Genomic DNA, 23,050 nt, shown 5'->3' on the forward strand with positions numbered 1-23,050 from the left:
TAAGTATTCACTCACTTAGCCCACCGAAGATGAAGAGTATATCTAGACATAACATGAAGAAGAAAATAGATTCACTCAAAGAATCAGTTTGTTTAATTATTTGTTTTGTTTGTTTTTTTCCCACAGCACCGCTCTACAGTGGCCTCCATGATGCACAGACAGGAAACTGTCGAGTGTCTCCGCAAGTTCAATGCTCGCCGAAAACTCAAGGTACTCATTGTGAAACTGTTGTTTTTACTGCCCTCCTTTCACTGTTGTGTATTGAGATGGTTAAATCTACTTATTTAGTTGTAGCTTCCTTTGATCTTATTGAATTCAGTCTCTGCACATCCCTTTATATGATGGAACAAGATCAAATCATAGTTATTTAACATGAGCTTCATATTTAGGCACCTTTAGTCATGCTTCAAATGTTCAAATGTTGTCTTTAAGATTCAATATTCGTTACAGCTCTGTGGTCTTTTCAGTATCATTATGCTGAGAATTTGAAAACGTCAAATATTCAAAGCTCAGCTTGATTGTCTGGTCAAGTCTTCTGATCCAACGCTTCCTAATTTAAATACAAATTTGCTTGGTTTATTCAGACTAAGTTCTTAAAGGGGACATACTATGGAAATATCACTTTTTGAAGGCTCTTTAACATATATTTGGGTGTTTGTCTTGCCTTCCGACCCCCAAAATGTGAGAACTGACAAAAAATCTGTAGTGTGCAGAATCCTTTGGTTGAAATCCACGTGGTTTTACGAGCTGTTCCCTCAGTTGTCTTCTGGTGACGTAACTAGGTTTCGAATTTGCATAATACCACCCTTACCTGGGACCGGTAGAAGAGGTGGGGCAAGCAGTGGTTATTTGCATTTAAAGGGACAGGCACCGAAAGCAGCTGTTCTGAACAGGGCTGTTTTGAGAGGATGAAAAGAGCTGTGATGTTTGATCCTTGAGGTATTTTGACCAAAGCATGTCACAGACATGTCTTTAAGACACCTGGGAACTATTTTAATTCATGGAAGGGGAGCATAATATGTCTCCTTTAAATGGCTTTGAGATCTTCTTTTGATCAGCCAAAACATTGTTTTGTAGGAAATGTTGTGAAAAATGTTGAATCACAGTTAAGATATGGGCTCAGAAACTCTGGTGTCGTATCAGCAGCCGTATTGAAACATCTCGAGCTGTAGCTGCTGTAGTTTGCATTCAAAGCTGTTACATGCAAACTCGTGAAGGAGCAGCTGTTCTGTGTTGTCACATCATTTAAATCCATTTGCATTGAAGAATACACCATGGGACTTTAAGATGTGACGAAGACACACAGTGGAAACCAAAAGTCTGCATCAAGTCAACCCAGTAATTTGTCAAACAATACGTAATTATTTGAATGTAGCAAAGAAGAAACGAACGCTCGGCTTTTGACTGTGGATCTAGCAGCTGCGCTCTTAAGGAGGCGCAGGAAGATAAAAATGGTGTTGCAAAAGCTTGTTCGGTAAAAAAAAAGTCCTCACACTCATTATTCTTCCTCACGTCTTCCTCCTTCCTCCTGTCCTCCAGGGAGCCATTCTCACCACCATGCTGGTGTCCAGAAACTTCTCAGGTGGGTGTGCCCTTCGCCCTCAGCCTCCCACGCAGCACATGCAGAGGGAGAGGAGGAAGGAGAGTGGATAGAGTCCTCTGCACCTCTTTTTAACCCCCTCACTACACACACACTCACACACATACACACACAAAGACAACACACACACACAGAGTCACCCACTCATCCTTAAAATAACAACTTGTTTTTGTGTGTGCACAGGAATTTGCTCGCTTACGACATTAAACTGAACTGAAACATGTTCCTTGGAGTCATGGTAGAAATAATGTATTGATGACAATTGATTAATATTATCATTATTATTATTGTTATCATTATAATTATAAGTGATTTAACTTCTTAATATATGTGAACAGGCTAAAAAATATGATATTTTGTCATGTACCAGATTATATGTGGGTGTCAGTTTTGTCCTTGTCCATGCTAATGTATCTCTCCTTGTGTTTTGTGTGTGTGTGTATGTGTGTGTGAGAATACATGTGTGTGCGTATGTGTGAGAGAGCGTGTGTCCCTCTTTTCTGCTGCCCGTGGAGCGTTTGCATGCTTGAGAAAGGGAAATGTAGACTTTTTCTTATGAGATTTTTATGTTGGGGGCAAGTGTGGTGTTATAAAACCAGGTGACTGTTAAGATTCTGTGTTTCTAATCTCAGCCCTGCTGGGAGCGACTTGTTCTGGTTGAAGCCTTGTTCTCAGCCCCTAAGTAATTGGTCAGTCGATGGCTAATGATTTCAAGCCTGGGCCTAGGAAACCACAGGGGGTGCAACATCTTTCGCTTTAGCCCATTTCTGTCGAAGTTAAAACGTGCCGACGAATCTGGGCTGCAGCCGGCGCTCGCTGTAGCTTCCTAGGCCCATGATTGAACCAGGGTGAAAATTCAATTTGCATAGCTCCTCCCAACTGTAGCATTTCTGTCCAATAGTGGGCCGGCAGCATACCAACTCTGCTGCTGCCGCCTCCTCCACGGCCTCACTGGCTCAGGAAGGTACGTCCCAGAGACACGCCCATCCACTTCCTCTCCACACACACAACAACAACAACAACAACTACGTCTTTTGGTTCAGAGAACAGGGGGATGGGCCCCTCTCATTCCCCCCCACCCCACCCCACACACACCTAAACTCACGCATGCAGCCTCTGTCAGCATCCTCATCGACATCCCCCCACACACACACACACACACACACAGACACGTTCATGCATTCTCACACAGATTTTGTACATTTTAGCTATTCTAGATGTGTTGTCTTTTGCTCTAATGCAAAGACGTCAGATTTTTTTTTTTCCACTGCACACACTCATGAACATCAGCATCACTTAACGGTAATCAATAAGAGTTCAACCTGCACTTTAAAGTACTTTTTTATACATTTACACCTCACCACAGCTCAGCCTCCACCTCATAACTCCCACTTCACCCCCCCCTCCCCCCAAATTAGCCATGTCGTCACTTTTACGCAAGCTCCATCCTGACTTCCAGCTGACCCCGTGCGCCTCTGTGCTCCCCCCCCTCCGCGAGGACGGGGCACAGAGGCGGACTGGGGGCAGGGGATGAGGAGGGGCATGTATCCTGCGGGCGGGAAACTGACACTGCAGGGGGCCGGCAAGAGCTGGGTTGGCGTGCTGCCATCGTCAGACCTGGGACTGGGTGCGGGAGGGAGACGGGGACACGGGGTGAAAAGGCGGATGTTGAGGAGCCAGAGGGGCGGGGTTCGGTTCAGACTGAGACGGAGGATGATGATGGGGAGTGCTGCGTTCGGTGAAAAGCCAACTGTTGAAACCATCATCGCTGTGCAGCCTTTCCTGTTGAATCCCTGGTGGCTGAAGGCATCCTATGTCTCATCTGCCTCTCCTGAGGTCTGTTTTAGTACTTCCAAAAGAAAAGCTCTGAACCTCTTCGAAGGGAACGCCGCCCGTCGGCCAACGTGGCAGCAGCTCTGCCGCCGCTGGTCAAACACTAGGTCACACTTTGCATCATTTATTGCATTGTGGACGAAGGTTATTATAAATTAGTTTTAAAATTTTCATTTGTTTTTCTTTTTATTTAGTTTTTCAGTTTGCTTTTTTATTTCAGTTTAGTTTTAGTTTAGTTCTAGTTTAGTAGTTTTAGTTTAGTTTTTATTTTTGAGGAGTTTTTGAGTTTTTATTTAGTCTTAGTTTTAGTTCTTCAGGTATTAGGAAAAAGCCTCTCTAAGACCTCTGAAGTTGAACTAATAGTTGCATCCCATAAATGTTCCCATCAGTCCTCGCCACGTTACATTCACTCTTATCTACCTGTGGGTCGTACTCGAAGTCGTCCCATATTTAGTTGTGGCGTTTTCTTCCTGCAACTTTAGCCATTTCTAAGAAAACTAAAACTACACTAATGTTATCTGCAATTCAGTTTAGTTTCAGTTAGTTTTGCATTGTTCATTTTAATGAACAATTAACATTGTCATTTTAATTTTTATTTCAGTTTACAAAATTATTTTCACTGCTAGTTTTAGTCTTAGTTAACTATAATAACCTTGCACAGAGGAGCAGATTCCTTTTTTATTTTGAAAGTGCTAAAAGCAGACCTGGCTCTCATCCTGCCGGGTGGGGATGGGCGGGTGGGAAAAGGTCGGCGATTCCGATGGTGGCTCCATGGATTTTTTTTGTACCTTAGACAGACGCAGTGTAGAGCACTCGGGCTTCCTTGTCGCCACATTCAAGACGAGAGAATCTCCTTTGCTCTGCAGTGCGTGCATTAGAGCTCATAGTCAGGTAAACTAGGTAAACTGTGTGTAGGCAGGATAATGAATGAAGGGTTAAAACTGTGAATGGGGGAGACGACCTCAGTGTGTGATTGGTGCGCTGAGTTACCGGGGTGTTTGTGGTGGTTTGACTGTCAGCTAGGGCCCTCCAACTGAGGGCGTCCTGGACCACGTTGCCTGTTTTTGTAAGTTTTTTCCGTGAATATCATGTTCGACATCATCATCATCGCTCCGAACTGGACTCCTCAGCCTTTCTCCTCCTTCCTTCCTCCTTTTAATTATAGCCTTATATTTCCGTGTGTGTTTTGTTGTTTTTTGATCGTCACCACAAAATCCTGGCACTACTTTTCTTTGTTTTGTTTGTTTGTCGTTGTGTTTTTTTGTTTTTTTTACTACAACTGCTTCCCCGCACTTCTCTGTAGAGTATGGCTGAGGCAAGGCTTGGCAGTTTGCTCATGATGTTTCCCCCTTTTTTTTAACGACATTATAGCAAAAAAAAAGTGACAGTGTGTGCGTTTGAAGCGTCTTCTCTGTGTGTGTTTTCTAGAAAGGTGTTTTGCCTTGCTGCCTTTTCGCATGTGGGTGTCCTGTGTTGGTTATAATCCTATTTAAAATAGAAATGTACCAGGGGAGAAACACCTTCTGTTGCTTTTTAATACATCCTTCCCTAAATCGTCATCGTCATCACCAAGCAGGCGTACTGTCTTTGCTTGAGTGGTGGTGGTGCAGCCCTCCCTGCTGTGGGTCATCCTGACTTTACCCAAACTGTCGTCATGTGGCAGTGGTGGTGGCGATGCTCACTCTCTTGAGTGTAAGAGGAGGAGGGAAGGTTTGTATTCAGAGAGCATATGAACATGTTGGTCCCACGCTGTCACTTATTAGCACCCTGGTGGCTGTTTTTTTTTTTTTTTGGGGGGGTAGAAGAGTTTTAGTCGAATGAAGAAGAGCAGATGTTTGCGCTCTGAACAATCAAATCAAGCTCTCCCTTTTTTTCCCCCTGGTTTTTTGGAATGAAAACATATTATTTTATTTAATATTTTCTCCTTTTGGATGCTGCATGGCCAGGCCAAGACAGACGCTGCATAGCGACGCAACATTAAGCAGATTAAGGAGCATGATGCGTTGTCTCTTGATATTGTTTGCTGCTGTAAATGCTGTGCCCCCTTATCTCTCACCACTCCTTTATACTGTAATACAAAGCCGTCTCTTTCAACCCCCCCCATCCCCATCCCCTCTTTCTTCCCCCCACCTTCTCCCTCTCCCATTTTCTTATTGGAAGGTAAGAAACACAAGATAAGATTTTTGAAACGTGTGTGTCAGTGGAAAATGAGAGAAAAGGAAGCAACAGACAGTTGAGAGCTTTAGACTGAGAGGGGGGAAAGTGACTGGGGCCCTTAAAGGAAATCAATGATTTACATTAACCTAGCTCATCAGCAGTCGTCAGTCCTGGCGGCAGTTTGAGTCTGACCATCACTCTCTTTTTTAGATCTGCTGGGGTCTTTCTAGACAGGAAATGGATTGAGGAAGTTTACTTTGCTCTCATGTTTCTCTTTTATCCCCAGATGGCAATGAATGGACTTATGATGTGAATGGGTTTTGCAGAGTGTAGCAACCTGTACAGCCAAAGCGAAGGGGGGGAAGAAAAAAAAATGCCCAAGAAATCCATTAAATGCATGTTATTCTCTAGAGACTATGAGCTTACGTTGTCACAAAGAGTCAGGTTTTTTTGGGGGGGTGGTTGAGTAGATATGACAAATTTAGATTCAGATTTGTTGTGGGTTTCTTTTTCTTTTTTAAAAAAAGGAGGATTGGGTGATTTAAAAGATGCTGTCGTCAACAGTGAAACTCAGTTATCTTCCCCTTTCTCTCCCTTTCTATCCTCTTTTCTTTAATTTTTTTTTTTTTACAGCTTGCAAAAGTTTACTCAACAAGAAGTCAGATTCTGCTAAGGTAAGGTTGTCTCGTCACCTCGCTGCCCTCTTTTGTTCTGTTACCTCGTGTCCTGTCTCTCCTCCGTTAGCTTTGACCCCCTTTCTCTACCTTCTGTTCTCTTTCTGTGCCTCTCGCTGTTTCTGTTTCTTCTTGACTCGCTCTCACTCTTCTCTTCCTTTGTATTATTTATTTCAAACGGTTACCCAGGGGGCAAAGCAAAAAAACGGACACGGAGCGTTGTAAAAGGTTTGACACCAGAAATGATATCTAGGAACTTCAAGGATTAAAACCTGGGTGGACAACCCGGTCAACTAGCTGCTGGAAAGCTACAGGGGGCCAAAACCCCTTTCTGGGGTCATTTTGCTGGCGAAATGATGTAAATGCAAATATTTAGGTACTACAATGGCATAAATAGTCATACAACTATAAAATTTGGCAGAGAGTATCTTGACACATAGGGGGAGGCATGAAAAAAAGATTCTGGGGTTTGTTGCAACTCAATTTTAAGATATCTCCCTCAACATCCCAAAAAAGACAAAAAAAAGTACTGTTCGCCTGACAAATTCTCATGAAAATTATTATTTTTCAGCACTTTATGCAGAATATCTATGCTTAACATGTATATAGAAAATTTCCTTAATTCATAAGCTTCCATTTGAGTCCAAGATAGCCTTTCTATCTCCAAAGCCCCACTTGCTGTGGCCAACGGTCTTCTCTATCTATCTGTTCACTTTGGGGAGACCAGAAATAGAATGGTTTCTGATCATGCCAGTTAACATGTAGTTTTTCACAATAGGTGTTGCATTGTTTGGAGACAGCCTGTAGCTTTCCAGTAGCTAGTAGAAAGGCTATCTTGGACTCAAATGGAAGCTTATGAATTAAGGAAATTTTCTATATATATGTTAAGCATAGATATTCTCCATAAAGTGCTGAAAAATAATAATTTTCATGAGAATTTGTCAGGCGAACAGTACTTTTTTTGGTCTTTTTTGGGATGTTGGGGGTGATATCTTAAAATTGAGTTGCAACAAACCCCAGAATCTTTTTTTCATGCCTCCCCCTATGTGTCAAGATACTCTCTGCCAAATTTCATAGTTGTATGACTATTTATGCCATTGTAGTACCTAAATATTTGCATTTACATCATTTCGCCATCAAAATGACCCCAGAAAGGGGTTTTGGCCCCCTGTAGCTTTCCAGCAGCTAGTTGACCGGGTTGTCCACCCAGGTTTTAATCCTTGAAGTTCCTAGATATCATTTCTGGTGTCAAACCTTTTACAACGCTCCGTGTCCGTTTTTCAAAAAACTGGGATTTTGCCCCCTGGGTAGGTTCCTTTTTTTTGTTTGTTTGTCAAGGTTTTGGGTTTTTTTTTGGTTTTTACCTCCAGGGTTTCTCTGCCCTTCTTAGGCCGTAACAATTCCTGTAGCCACATCCACAAGTTGACAGTCCACCGGTCATAATCTTGTGTGTAATTATCACTTAATTATTTTTTTTATATTCGTTTTATTCTTTCACCTTTTTAATGGGCCTCTGTCAGAGGTTTTGCTGCTCTCGTTCCCGAGCAGTCTCTCTCCATCATTCTCTCGCTGCTGCTGCTACTACTACTAAGCATCTCTCTCTCCTCCCCTCCTCCTCCTACTCCTCCCCCCTTCTCTCTCTCTCTCTCTCTGCTGCTGCCTCCCTCTCTTTCTCCTCTGCCCCAGGGGTCTCTCTGTGCAGTTAAGTGGCGGAGGCATAGAGGGTTAGTGAGGCAGTAAAAAGGATGATCTAGAGGCCATTCTGTGGCACTCACCCTCTCATTTACCCTGTTAGCTCTCAACAGCCCGGGAGCCTCCACCGACAATTAGCCCCGTTCCCTAAAAGGCGGATAATTCTAATGCATCTGTGTATATGTGTGTGTGTGTGTGTGTTTGTGTGTGCGTTTGTGTGTGTGTGTAAAAAAACAACAACCTGTGTTCACTCTGAGTGTTTGCGTTCTCGTCCCAGCCTTCTACCAACAACAGTAAGAACAGTATAGTGAGCGCCATCAATGCCCTGAAAGACACCAACATGGCGACCAACACCCAGATGGTACAGTAGGCCGCCGCAGTGTCGGTCCCCCCCCCCCCGCTCCCCTACCGCCTCCTTACACCCCCCACCCCCACCCACCCACTCGCCCGTCCGCCACAACCACAACCACCAACACCCAGCCAGTAGTTGCATCGTAGTCGCCCGTTGTGCCTCATCCTCCATTATCATCATGTACACTGCCCGTCCAAAAAAAAGTCACACTCTGATATTTCGTTGGATTACGAAACGCTTTCGCTGTGACATCGTTTCGAAAAGCTTCTGCAATGTCACAACATTTATTTCCGTCCACAGAGTTGCATTCATTTTTCAAAGATTCTCAGTGAGGTTAAGGTCTGGACTCTCTGGTCACATTAGACCACATTTCTTCCTTGAAGATGATGGTTCCCCACTCTCCTTCCAGTTTTTAATAATGCGTTGGACAGTTCTTAACCCACTTTCAGTCTCAGCGATCTCCTTACTGTACGTTCACACCAAAAGCTTCCAAAGAGGCAAAATCACCCGATCGTTGCGGTCAGACAAGACAGCTTCCAAAATATTTTTAGCTGCTTTGGTCACTCTTCACGTGACTGAGGTCAAAGTTCAATCGCCCTGGTCATTTGAAGGAGCAGGACACATGGAAGGACGTCTCTATTCTGACCGGTTGCCGCCGAACTGCGTCATAGCTAATTACCATAAAGTTAACCGAGACTCAACTTCTCGTCTGGTGACGCTTTGGAAGCTTTGGACGCCTTGGAAGCGCGGCTGACAGCAGTTGACGCTCTCATTGAAAATGAATGACTATTGGCATTTTTGAAGCTTTGGATGCTTTTGGTGTGAACGCACAGTATCATGTTTTTATCTGCTTTATTCATGCCAATAATTTGACCCTTCTCAAAAAAGATGAACATCTTTTCCACGACCACAAGATGTGTTGTCCAACATAGTAACATACTTAGAAATGAGACTGCATCAGTTAGGGTTAAATAGGTTGTTGCCAGCTGAAACATATTCATCCATGCAGTCCTCGCTCCTACAGTACCTATTATATTAGTTAAATCCAAGTGGTGACTTTTTTTTTTTTGGACAGGCAGTGTAGTTGCTGCTTGTTATTATCCTTCATCTACCATCCGGGAGGTGTCGTCGCTCCATGACAGTACCCATCCTCTGGCCATTATACCTCCCCCCTCCATTCCCCCCTCCCTCACCCTCTCCATCCCTAAGGTGCACATGTGGTCCTGACTTGTAAATCAAGCGGATAAAAAAAAAAAAAAAGGAATAAAAAACACGTTTTGGGAAATTATTTCAAATCTCAGGCTGCACATGTGCACCTTTGAGATTTTCTAAGGAGCATGACCTTGTCTCCGGGATTATGTGTCTCTAAAGAGGCAGCACGGCACAGAGACGTGTGTGTGGAGTCGTGGCTCAGAGCTCCAGCTGCTGATACATCCAAGTAGAGTTTAGTCTTATCATGTAATGGCCTCTGTGTTATTCTCTGTGTATAATCCTCCTCCTGCCATGATTAACCAGCTATCCTGTGCGACTTCCTCATTAAAGTCGACACGGCCTTGCAACCATCCATCCTAACATCTTACTCTGTCATCCAGCTCCTCTTCATCCAATCCAGCCCATCATACTCACTCTAACCTGTTTATCCTGCGCCTCATTAACAACCCCCTCATCGACATCCTTATCATAACTGCCAGGCTTTTTAATGCTCACACTCGGTCCTCAGTAGCATGTTGTGGTTTTTTTAAGATGCTTTACTAGCATGATGCATTACACATGACATCCTGTAGCGCTGTGGTGTGGATAGTTCACTATCTTGTCTTGGTTTAGTGCTTCTCAACGGGTGCAGAACCCCAAAACAGGCCGCGAGTAGGGCTGGGCCAGTTATTTATTTAATTTATTTTGCACACATATCATTTTAAAATAATATAAACAGTTATTATGACTGGGATGTGTGGAGGAGAGGTATGAAACCCAAAAGGGCTTATATGAAAACCTCAGATGAAGAACATAATCAAAAACCAAATGTTACAAAGGCAAAAAAACAAGGAACAATTAAATGATGACAAAAATGAATAGAAAAAAGTAGCAGTCAACTGAGTGATTATACATTGAATATAAGAAGGAAAGGAAAAATAGGCTAAGACAATGCCATCAGGTTAAGATACTATACTAATACTAATAAGGATAGCTTTCATTTTATAGAAAATGTCCCACTTTTATGTTTTAAATTATATAAAAGGAAAGTATTTCAATAGTTCTGATCTAATAGTTCATAATATTGATGTTTCTCTATATTGTTGTAGACCAGAAATTATTCAGCTTTTCTGCCTCTTGTTGGATAAAACAAGATTAATGATTATTTTTTGCACTTGTCTCCTGGAAAAGTGTGAGAGATTGCTATTTAAATATAGCAGGTTTTTAAACCAAAGATAATGTGCAGATGAATTGATGATGACAAAAACTTAGTTCAAGCACTAGATAAAAAGGTTCAGGAGAAATTACTCAGTACTTTAATTTCTTTAGTTTATCTTTGAAGTTATGATCCTGTCATCACAATCGGAAAGTGAAAGTTAATCAGCAGAAAACTATCGCGTCTTAGATGTAAATATGCGCTGGTTATCTTTGTCCTTATCGTCAACAGTGAAATAAAAACATCTTTCAGGTTTGTGATGAGCATTTATTTTATTTCCCAGCATTTTAAAGACCAAACAGTCATTAATTAAATTAAATAAAAGGCTGATAATGATGACCGATAAAGAAAATAATCATTATTTACAGCCTTGATCGTGTTGTTTCATCTTCTAGTCTGGACAGAGCAGGTGTAGTGCAGCTGAGGTAGAACAGGGGGCCCAGTTTGAATCCAGTTGAGAGGCACTGGTTTGGGATCGTGGCGTGTCGTGGACTCACTTTTCTGTCTCTTGCATCGCAGGAATCGCAGAGCACGGTGGTGCACAACCCTCCCGACGGAGTCAAGGTGAGACTCACGCTCCCTTCGTATGTAAAAAGGGGGCGGAGCTTCACTTCACTCGGCTCGGAGACGAGACAAGACGAGACCCTGGCCTCTTTCTTTTCCTTTCTTTTTTTTTTTTAACCTGAGTGTCTTTGTGTCGGTCTGTCTTGACTCCAGGGATCAACGGAGAGCAACGCCACCAACGACGAGGAGGAAATGAAAGGTAGGAAAGGTACTCGAGTGTTTTACTCCCCTTTTCCTGTTCTTATCCCGCTCTCTCTCTTCTCTCTGTCTCCCCATCTAGCCAAGTGTGTGCATTTGACTGTTGTGACTGACAGGCGTGCCGAGATGCAGCAAACACGTGTCTCTCACACTCTTGACCGTGTGCCTGTGATATGTGTGTATGTTTGTGTGTGTACGTGTGTGTATTTACTGTGTGTCCGGCTGCGTTCTGTGTGTGTGTGTTCTAGCGGACAGTTCGGCGCTGAGTCAGAGCAGCGCCACCGAGGAGATGCCCCCACTTCTGCCCTCACCTCAAAGCTCACCTGCCAGTAAGTTTATCCATGGCAACCAGAAGCCATAACGGTTGCCCCTGGCAAGGACCTAACACCCCCACCCACCCACCCACCTACCCCACTCCCCCTCCTCCCCCCTGGCTTTATGTACCGGCAATGACGTCTTACATCTTTGAGCTCCCTCACTCTGATCCACCAAGCTTTTTGAGGGTTCCCACTGGTTTTCTTTTTTTTATTTATAAATATACAGTATATTCCTGATTTTTATGTTTCTTTCGGGACTTTTTTCTTCAGGGAAAACTCAGGGAACATTACAAAATTTGATACCGATTGACAGTATTGATTTATTTAAAGGATAATTCCACTTTATTACAACTTGACTCTTATTTGTCTCATTTTGACTTAAAAAAAATACGATTTCACTCACCATGTTGATTGAGTCTGACAGGCGGTAACAAGCGCAAGCAGAAAGTCAAGTTTTTAAATAAACCCCCAGAGGTGCGGAGCTGTTGTCAGCTTTTAGGAAGAAGTCTGGATATTTCTGCAGTTGTTGTTTTTTTTCTTGTACCGAAAAGTACAGATGGAAAACACCCACATCTGAACTTATTTTTAAACACACGTTTCTCCTTTTTGTGGAAGCGTGATGATTTTAGGTTTATTATGTAACCATTATAAGTTGTCAGTGGAACATAAAATCATAGTATTATAAAAGAAACAAAAGAAACTAAATGTTGTGTTACCAGTACAATATTAAAATATAAAATACAACTCTGAACACTGGCTTACATCTTACGATACGCAATCAATAAATCTCTGCCTCACATCCTGATGGTCCAACCATTAATGTTTTTACCAGGGCCGTGATGATTACAGGTTAATGCGATTTCCTTTAACTGATTAATTGAACGTTTGAATCAGTTGCTGGAAATGAATCAGTTCTCGTTTATTTATTTATGGGTTTATTTAACAGGGACAATGCAACACTAATCACCAGTATTTAAAAGAAACTGCAAGTGAGCCAGAGTTGTTGGCCAGTAAGCCTAATATTCATCCATTGTCACTGGCCAGATGTTAAAGGCAACCTAAAAACCAAAAAGGGGCAACATTTAAGTAATGCATTGAAATACAACTTGCATATGAATTTACCTGATAACAGCTCATAATAACAAATAACACGTGTATATATTAAAAAAAATTACATAATGGTATAACAGCAGCTCAGATGGAGCCATTAATGTTTGATAATTTCACGTTAATGCAAATTCCTTTAACTGTTTGATTGAAAGTTTTAATCAGTTGCTGGAAATGAATCAGTTCTCAAGTTAAATCGTCTCAGCTGAAAGTTAAAACTCAGATGGAGCTGTCGTCATGTTAATTTAATGTAATAAATAAATTATACATAATGTAGTTACAATTGCATAAAGCCAACATATTTGTCCATTATTAAACACTCACAATAAATGTAAGATTGATCATGATTCACTTGTGCAACTAATCCCGATTGATCAGATCTCAGTTTGAATACAATGTTACTAAACTACAAAAACAGTAAGACCCAAGTTGTAATAAGGCAGAATGATCCTCACTCTTGTGTATTTCCCATTGTTTTGTACATTGTGTGCCAGACGACGACACTTCCACCGCTTCACCTCTGTGCTCGCAACAAATAACTTCAAAAAACAGAAGGGGCTCGTTCTTCAGGAGGCGCTTTGACCTCCGTCTGGAAACTCATTAGGAAGAGAGGAGGAGAAAAAAGTCGAAAAGTAGATTTTTATTTTTTTTTTTGGTTTTGTTTTCATCAGGGCCACTGTGGGAACCCTGAAATGTGTATGTGTGCGTGCGTTTGAGTGTGTGTGTGTGAGTCTTGGTGATCACAGCATCTATCCCCTTGTCCTCCCGATGCGACGGCTCCAGCTGGAGGAGGAAGCCTTGCTCGCCTTGCAGCTGGGCGTCCTAAAACCAGCTCTCCCAGTCTGACAAGGCCCCCGGACCCATGCGCCACCATCAGAGCATCGTGTTTTCTCTCTCTTTGTCCTCACATTTTCCTCCTCTCTCCGCTCTCTAACGCTTTCTTATTCTCCGTTATGATCTTTAATCCTCTCTCTGATTTACTCTTTCAACCATCCTCTGCTACTTTTCTTCTCTCGTCCTCACGACTCTCCGCTCTAATCTCTCTCCTCTCCCCTCCCTTCGTCTCTTGACCTCCTGACCTTGTCCTGCTGCTCTCATCAGACACACCTGCACCAAAGGACGGTCTGACCTCTCTCCTCCATCGACTCTCTACCTTTTCTACCTCTCCTCCTTTCCTGATCATGCCAAGTTCCCCCCTCCTCCCTTCACCACCCCTCCCTTCACAGGCTTTAAAAAAAAAACATGAGCTAATAACAAACAGCAGCTTTCGATTCCTCCTCTTTCTTTCTGTCTTTCTTCTTCGCCGCTGCTGCAGCTCGTCAGAAGAAGGGCGTCTTTCTGTCGTTAATGTTACAATACACGAGCATTAAGAGCAGAGTTAGACGTGAGCGGAGCAGGCAGTTAAATGACTTCCACATCACGTAGCATCACGATCAAGAGCTGCGCCGATCTCATCTCGCTTCCAGCTGCCATCCTGTCCTCACGTTACCCATCTGCATGTCTGTCACAAAACCCACGCTCACTCCTCATGCCTCACTCACTCACTCACTCACTCACTCATCCTCCTGACACTAGCCCACGTCATCTTTGTGTCTCCTTCACTTTTTGTTACTTTTGTTTAACTGCATGAGCTGTGCGTGCATGATTGCTGTGTGTGTATATGTATATATACTATATGTGTGTGTGTGTGTGTGTTTGTAGGGGAGGGGGTTCATCACATTTGTGTTTTCTGTCTCCCCTTGTCATCCGTCCATGTCGTTTGTGTTTCTGTTGACCATCCGTTGTGTGTTTCAGTACCACCGCATGACGTAAAGCGCATGGCATGGAACAGCACAGGCAACAGCTCCTGCCCCGAGTCTGAGCTCTCGCAGTCCCCCATGTCCGCCGCTCCACTAGGGAGCAACACTGTCGCTGCTAAAAGCAACACTAAGCAGAGTAAGAACACATCTGGACTAAACTGCACATCAGCTTTTTCCCCCTTTAACCCTCTACTCACTGTAGCTGCTGCACGCCTGAAGCTCGTCTCATCTTTACCAAGGGGGGCGTCGACTCGTCGAGTCTTTTATTTTCAGCTCATCTGATCGTTCTTCCTGTTTCAAGACTTAAAGGACAATTCAACCTGGAGCTGTAGTTTCCTAATATTTTAGGTCTGAAAGAATGAATCTGGAGATTTTCTTTCTGTCCCCGCATCGCCACAGCAGCGTGTAATGGGAGCGGACAGATATTAGGCTATTTTGGGCTGTTTACATCCCAAAAAAACCACAATTTATTTCCACAGACAGCGTCGGATGGCTTTAAACATACAGCGAGGGGTTTGTTTGCTTCCAGAAAGCCGACATGTTTGTAAACAGAGCTGTAATACAAAGTCTCGCGAGAGTCAGTGTGTTTACAGGTAGACAGATTCACTCTTACTGCTACGAAGACGTTGTGCCTCCGAGTTGATATTCCTTCGTTGGTAAAACAAACGGGAGCTTCGGACGACCTGGAAACATAGTGAGCCGTCAACTTGACTCTCGCAAGACTTTATATTGCAGCTATATTTACAAACATGTCTGCTTTCTTGAAGTAAACAAACCCCTCGCTGTATTTTTGAATAGACATCTGACATTTTCTTTCAGCCTAAGCTCCGTCCGCTCCCATTATAGCAGTGGCACTGGTTCCCAACCTTTTTTTGGCTCGTGACCCCATTTTAACATCACATCAGTGCAGTCATAATCTTAAAAAGAATAATAATTCGTTAAAAGAACATTTTTATCAGTCATTTTTTTTATTTTAATCAATTACTAGACATTTCAGGTGACCCCATTTGAATTCCAGGCGACCCCACATGGCGCCCCAACCCCAAGGTTGAAAAACACTGCCCTTATACGCTGCTGTGGCGATGTGCGGACAGACATAACTGCTGCATCACAGGAGACATTAAAAAGAAAATCTTCAGATTCATTCCTTTAGACCTAAAAAAAAATATCAGGAAACTACAGCCCCAGGTTGAATTTGCCTGGAATTGTCCTTTAAACGTCCATCTTGAAAATGAAGGAGATCACCGGTTCCCTCCGCCCCCCCCGCATGTATCGCACACTTTGTCTCGATACACGCTCGGGTCTCGAATCAGTTAATTTTGGCAGCGAGAGTCGCACGAGCTCTCAGTGGCAGCTTGTGGTCTTCCTCAGGGGATCGTCTGCTAATGTCATGGAGCGAGGTCAGCTGTCGCTATGTGTGAAGCTCCAGTCACGTGAGGGAGAGGAGAGGAGAGGAGACGAGATGAGGTTGAAAGGATAAAGTTAGTACGAGGAGCCTGTAGCGTCGAGTCGGTCTGTGCCGTCGCAGAGGAAGCTGCTGCTGCTGCTGCTGCTGCTGCTGCTGTCGGACTGATGAGGTTAAAAAGCGGCGGCGAGCTGTAGCTGTAGCCGCAGAGCCCGAAGGAAGGCAGGAGCTAAAGTGATGAGAGAAAATGTCATCAAGCAAATCCACCACATAGTTAATTGTTGTCTCACCCTCTCAAGTGGCTTCTCATCATTCACCATCTGTATCTCTCTCCCTCTCCCTCTCTCTCTCATTTGCTCTGCAGCTCGTAAACAGGAGATCATCAAGATAACGGAGCAGCTGATTGAAGCGATCAACAACGGAGATTTCGATGCCTACACGTAAGAACGACTGTTTATAGTGATTTTTTTTCCTCCTAATTGTTTCTCTTCTTGCTTTCTTACAACTATCTGGTGTCTCCCACTCTTTCTCCCTCCTCCTCCTCCTCCTCCTCCTCCTCCTCCTCCTCCTCTTCCTCTTCTTCTCGTCCCTCAGGAGGATTTGTGATCCTGGACTCACCTCTTTTGAACCCGAGGCCCTGGGGAACCTGGTGGAGGGCATGGACTTTCACAAGTTCTACTTTGAAAACTGTGAGTTTCTTCCTCTCTCCTCACTCCAGCAACTCGTCTCTTTTTTTTTTATTATTTGACTCTTGCTCTGAAAACCTGCTGCGTGAGAGCACAGGAACGTGCTGTGGGGAAATATCAAGCGAATTTGTCTTTTTGTGCTCGACGCCGGCACTGAAACATCCCGACGTTTACTCTTCCAGTTTAATATTCTTGTTACTGATTAATGTGTCGGATACTTTGAGAGATTGTTTTTTCCTCCAGAATATCATATAGTTGTGAAAAAACAATTCAGTTTTCTACCATAGATTGAATTTTCTCTCACTGATTAATCAACTTAAATGTTTCAACTCTGCCACCAGAAACTGGGATTTGATCAGTGAAGATGTTTTCCTCCTTTTTTTTTCTCATCCCACCGTCATAAATAGATGTTTTCAGATTTTAGTGTCTCAGCTTTAATGTGCAGCAGTTTTCCTAATTCTACGTCCACTCTGAGACTTTTACATCTTGACATTAAAATGATCTGCGTCCAAACTAATGCACCTGAAACATGTGAGCCAATGTAAACAGGAAGTAACAAAAGTAATGTAAGAGATGTATTTCAAATTAAAACACAGCGTCACCCTCTGTGCAGTGTTTTTAAACCGACTCCACAGTAGATCAGCTGTTCGGCACCTTTTAAAAACAAGGGTTTACAAAGTGTTTTGACATGAATCATAGATTTTAATTAAATTTCCTGTAACGCAGCGACACGTGAGACTCCCTGACTCTGTTTAGTCGACCAACGATCGTGTTTAAAGATGAATGAACTCGGTTTTTTTGTGTCTGTGTTTTTCTCCCAGTGCTGAGTAAGAACAGCAAGCCCGTGCACACCACCCTGCTCAACCCACACGTGCACCTGATCGGCGAGGACGCGGCGTGCATCGCCTACATCCGGCTCACGCAGTTCGTGGACACCACAGGCCTCCCTCGCTCCAGCCAATCAGAGGAGACCAGGGTGTGGCATCGCCGCGAGGGAAAGTGGCTCAACGTTCACTTCCACTGCTCAGGAGCGCCTGCCGCGCCACTACAGTGATCAGGTACACAACAACACACACACACCAGACAATGTTAAAGGGATAGTCCGGCATAAGTTCAACCCATGGTGTAACGCACCGTGAGACCAAGTAGAGCACCGCCCCCAGAGATCGAGTTTACCGACTGCAAACTTCTGGAGTTAAAGCAACTTCAGCACAGACAGCCAGACAGCAAAACACTGCTGTCTATGGAGCCAAGAGCCAAGAGCCAACCGCGATCAAAAAGCTGCTTATAGCCACAAATAATGCTCAGAACAGCACCAAACAGTACAAACAGGGTCCCAGCACATAATACGAGGCATTAAACACCTGCTGGCTTTGCCTGGATTCAATTGAAAACACAACTCACCCACTCTCCTCTACGCTACGGACGCTGATGGGATTTCTTGGTTTCCCTCATCAAACTCATCAAATACACAATCCAACAACTCCACAACACTCTGGTGGACAAGTTGTGACCTGCACATTCACCACGCTATGAGATAACGGATCGTTACAAGACTGAGGAAGAACTGCAGAGACTGCTTGCCTAAAAACTGCTCCCGACGGGAACGCGCATCAGCGGTTTTGCATGAATTTGCCTCTAAAACAACTCTGTCTCATAACGGTCCGTTATTATGTCATAGTGTGGTGAATGTGCAGGTCACAACTTGTCCACCAGAGTGTTTTGGAGTTGTTGGATTGTGTATTTGATGAATTTGATGAGGGAAACCAAGAAATCCCATTAGCCTCCGTAGCGTAGCTCTGCTCCGCCGTTCTAAAAATAGCTTGCACCGACAATTAAAGGTAACGAACCTACTGCTATGACTATAGGGATTATGGCAATGGGCCAATTTGCCAAAATGTTGAACTATCCCTTTCAACTTACGCCGGAGTAACCCTTTAAAGCTGATATGAGTCATCACAATTTGATTATTGATTAAACAAAACCTAACCCCCCCCCCTCCCTCCTCTTCCTCTGCCCTCCCAGTGGTCCTGAGCCTCCAGTCTACTGGAGTGTGTGTTTTGGGGGGCAGTTTTTTTCAGCGAGCGTGTTTAAGAGGCACGTCCTCTGCGTGGATTGGCTAGTGCCAGGAGCCCGGCCGGGCGAGATCGCATCCCTCTCCACGATAACCAACCAATCCTGTCCCTCCTTTGACCTGCTGGGGGCCGGCTGAACACAAGACACCGCCCCCTATGGGATGATGCATGCATCTGGCGCCTGATTGGAGGGCGCGTCTTTGCCCTCTATCCCTCCCCTGGCAGCCATCTTTTTTCTGCCCGCGCGAGATGAGACGTCCTGGGGGAGGAGAGGATTTACAGTTGAACTTGTGACAGTTTATGAGTATGAGTTATGAATATACTGTGTAAATTATGACTAGATGTACCAGAAAAACCACCAAAACCCAAACCAAGCATTTATATTCACTATCTAATAAAAAGGGAGGAACAGAGGAGGAGGAGTGTGAAGTTAGCAGCTGAGATTTCGGAAACACATTTTCTTTGGCTTTTCTGCGGGTTTACCGGGTAGAAAGTGTTTGTGCTCTTGATACCCGGACGTATGTAACGCATACGTTAACGCAAAACCCGGAAGGATGATGTAAACACATAGGGAGTTTTTTCCCCCACATGAATTATAAGAGGGAAAAAAAAATAAATCAAGTCGGCTCAGTCAGAGAAGTTGACGACGAGAGAAACTTGATATCAAAAACATGAAGCACCAAAGTGTAGAACTTTAGGCTTTTTATGTGTTTGTGTTTTCGTTCGTGTGCTTGTTTTTTTGTTTTTTTTTTTTGTTTTCCGTTTTAAAAAAAAAAAAAAAGCGGAAAATCGTGTTGTCGTGGGATTTTAGGGGTTTGGGGGCGGGGAGGGGAAAGGGGCGTGTGTTTTGGGGTTTACGTGTTTTTTGTTTTTACCGTCCTGTTCCCTTTGCGTTCCTGTGAAAAACCGGAGCCTTTTCTTTCATTCTTTTCTTTTCCTTTTTTTCCTTTTTTGTTTTTGTTTTGTCGTGTCGGACAGATCCTTTACATTCGAGGCTCCTTTTTAATGCAGCTGAGTTTTTAAAAAAAAAAGAGAGAGAGATTTTACTGTGCAAGTTTAAAACGCTTAACCTGCGCGTGATGATAATGATGATGACGATGATGTTGATGATGATGCTGAAAATGAAAACACGTTCTGTTGTGTCTGTATGCAGTGGAGGGAGAGAGCGAGCCGGGGAAGGCGTCTGCGTTTTGCATGTTTGCCCGCCGCCTCTCCCTCATCCTCCCCCCCGCCCCGCCCGCCCATCCCTCTCCCCCCACCTACAACCCTTCTCTCTCTCTTTAGCCATTCCCCTCTTTTATCCGTCCTTCCCGCTCCTTTTTCTCTTCTCTCTCTCTCTCCGCTTTTTTCTGCAAGGGCCTGGTTTGTTTATAATCACTGTGTAAATACAGTGTATGTATAGATATATGTAGAAAAGTGTAATATATGTACATGTATCTAAGAGACACTCATCCTGTGCATCTGGGTAATAGCAACCACCCCCTGACCTCTGTAAACCCCCTGAGCAACATTTTCCTCAGACTCAGACTTTTCAATTTGCCTCCTTAAAAAAAATACTTCCTTAAGACACTGGTAGCTCTCGATTATTCTCACACACACACACAGACACACACACACAGATACACACACTCTCCTGTGGGCTACCAGCTCAGTCCCATGGCCGTAAGACTGTTTATAGGAGACGGACGGGGAATAAAAAGAAAAACAACAAGTTGAAAATAGTTTGACGCCCTCAACAACCTCCTCCTCTTCTCTTCTTCTTCTTCTTCAATGAGTTTTTGAAATATATATTAAAAAAAAAAAACCTTCATCATAGTTTCCTGAACCTCTGATTCCACAATGCTGTGAGCCGTCTCTTCATATCATATGCACACACACACACACACACACACAGACAGACACACACACACACACACACGCCTGGTGGTGTGTTTAGGCTTTGTAACATATCTGCACCACTACTGTGTGACCACGGTGCCACCCTTGCTGTGCTGCTTAATTGTCTCCATCCATCAGCGACAGTTGTATCTTTAACCCCCTCCTCTTCCTCCTCCTCCTCCTCCTCCTCCTCCTCCTCCCCCCCCCCCCCTCCTCGTTGTACCCACAAGCCCCCTCTGCTCTTGAGATGTTTAGTTGTACCTCTCTCTGTTTCTCTGTTCAAAGTGTTAACTGGTTTGAGTTCTTTCGTTGTCGTCGCTGTTGCTGTTATAACTTTGTCGTTTGGTAATTTTTGCCGATCTGCCAAGCTGGAGTTCTGCACTCTCCCTTTGCACACAGGAAAAAGAGAATTTAATAAGCAAAAAAAAAAAAAAAAAAAAGGGAAAAGAGGGAGAAAGAAGTAAAGACAACACAAAATTACACATTGAATGATCATAGATTGATCAGGACTAAATTATTTATTAATGTAATCTACCCTTGGTGGTTTTAAATCGTGCCTGCTCAGTTGAGGAGTTGTGAGAGTCGGAGACAAAAGAGTGGAGTTGAGTTGTGGTGTGTGGGTGTTGTGGGTCTTGTGCGACCTGCGCCGTCGAAAAACCAGAGCGGGAGACCTAGTTATATGCATGTTTCAGTTACGCATTTCTACCATGTACCTACCTGAATAAAAAAGGATGGAGCCTAGTGTTAATATATGATATTTGCATCTTTTGAAATAAGAATTTTCCTCCATCCAGAATGTTGAATAGGTGACATGAAATAAAAAATATTTAAAAAAAGGAATTAAAAAATGCAAAATTTTTTTCAAAAAGTGGTTTAAAAAAAAAAAATGGATTCAGGAGCCGTAGCTTGGTATGAGGCCCTCGATGTTAGCGTTTTCCCTGCGTTGTAATGATATACTATTGGGCTGCGCTTTCTCCCCCAGCCTTCACATGGATGCTGGAGTTTTTTTGCATGATCATGATGTACAATGAAATACAAAACCATGAATTGACGACTATCAAGTGTTTGTCTGAGTGTTAGTTGGTCTTCATCATAGCTTTGTTATTCTTCAAACTTGGATCTTGAAAGTATTTAATAAAAATACTATTTCAGCACTGGTCTGTCTCTCACGACTCGTTCATTTCTTGAAGGAGAAGATTTTTTTTCTTTCTTTTTTTTGACGTCAAACGGAAACATTTTTATTTTTGTCCCGTGTCCAACAGATATCTTATTGGAAAGGCAGCTAGGCTATTTAATCCCCAGACTGAACAACCTGCCAAAATGGATTTCTGTTCACCCTGTGGTTTCACATCCTTACTGTCCAAACACACACACACACACACACACACACTCACAACAGAGCTTTTTAGTTTAGTAGTTTTCTTTTTATTCTCTAGTTTCATGAGCCGTGATTATGTGTGAGAAGCCGAGTCTCGCCCTGAAATCACCAAATTTGGAGCTAATAGAAACATTCAAGACACGTTACAGATTATATAACACTGCAACATTGATTAGTCATGCTGAATATCCTGCTCACGTACTCTTCCTGTCCAATTTTAGGAGAGAAAAAAATCATCAGCTCGACATTTAAAAGCCACAGAGAAGCTGCTGCATTAAAAAAAAAAAAAAAAAAAGAAAGAAAGAAAAACCTGCTCCTGGTTCACCACGATGCTCGGCTCCCAACATCACATCAGCATCACAGCAGGCATCATATTTACCCTCCATACTTGTCTGTCATCACATAACAAAGTCAAATTAAGCTCTGAATAACACTGCGTAGACTGCAGGCCATTAACACAAAGACACACACACACAGACACACACCAGCATCGTCCATTCAGCATCTCTCCCTCTTCTGCTCCCATTTTAGCCGAGCTGAACACAGTCAAGTGTTGAGTAATGCTTCAGCCTTATTTAAAAAAGGGTTTGTGGCGTTATTTATGATGGTCCCAGTTATTTTAAGGAGTGTGTATATATGTGTGTGTGTGTGTGTGTGTGTGTGTGTATGTGTCTCTGGGATGTAGGACAGCTCCCCCTGGTTCTTCTGCTCTCTGTGTGATTAATGAGGAGAAGCTCAGCAGTTGGTTAAGTTGGACACTCACATTTACTTTTCTCAAAGACGCACACACACGTTAAAAGAAAAGAAAGAATAATAAAATAAAAAAAGGAAAGAAAGGAAGAAAGTCTGGAGGGAGCTCGTCTTCGCTCTGCGACCTCCAACTCTTCAGTGTCAATAAAAAAAACCGAGGAGAAGTCGACCCAGAACG

General features: G+C 43.4%; 1 protein-coding gene across 23 annotated transcripts in view; it reads left to right on the forward strand.

The window, feature by feature from the left end:
• LOC146967415 (calcium/calmodulin-dependent protein kinase type II subunit gamma-like) overlaps positions 1-21,901 on the forward strand; it is a 42,206-nt gene extending 20,305 nt beyond the window's left edge. The window contains exons 11-23 of one of the 23 annotated variants that reach the window (XM_085761873.1): positions 127-210; positions 1,540-1,582; positions 2,502-2,564; positions 6,224-6,264; positions 8,234-8,317; positions 11,235-11,279; positions 11,433-11,487; positions 11,726-11,806; positions 14,696-14,836; positions 16,470-16,545; positions 16,700-16,794; positions 17,613-17,849; positions 18,817-21,901. In XM_085761873.1, coding sequence (XP_085617999.1) covers positions 127-210; positions 1,540-1,582; positions 2,502-2,564; positions 6,224-6,264; positions 8,234-8,317; positions 11,235-11,279; positions 11,433-11,487; positions 11,726-11,806; positions 14,696-14,836; positions 16,470-16,545; positions 16,700-16,794; positions 17,613-17,845 — 1,041 coding nt within the window. In that variant the 3' untranslated portion in view covers positions 17,846-17,849; positions 18,817-21,901. The remainder of the gene's footprint in view (positions 1-126; positions 211-1,539; positions 1,583-2,501; positions 2,565-6,223; positions 6,265-8,233; positions 8,318-11,234; positions 11,280-11,432; positions 11,488-11,725; positions 11,807-14,695; positions 14,837-16,469; positions 16,546-16,699; positions 16,795-17,612; positions 17,850-18,816) is intronic. The other 22 variants (XM_085761874.1, XM_085761875.1, XM_085761879.1 and 19 more) reach the window with 22 other exon arrangements.
• Positions 21,902-23,050: the final 1,149 nt, after the last annotated feature.

This window comes from Trachurus japonicus, chromosome 19 (assembly GCF_045865225.1).
Source record: "Trachurus japonicus isolate A0001 chromosome 19, Traja_1.0".
Lineage (NCBI taxonomy): Eukaryota > Metazoa > Chordata > Actinopteri > Carangiformes > Carangidae > Trachurus > Trachurus japonicus.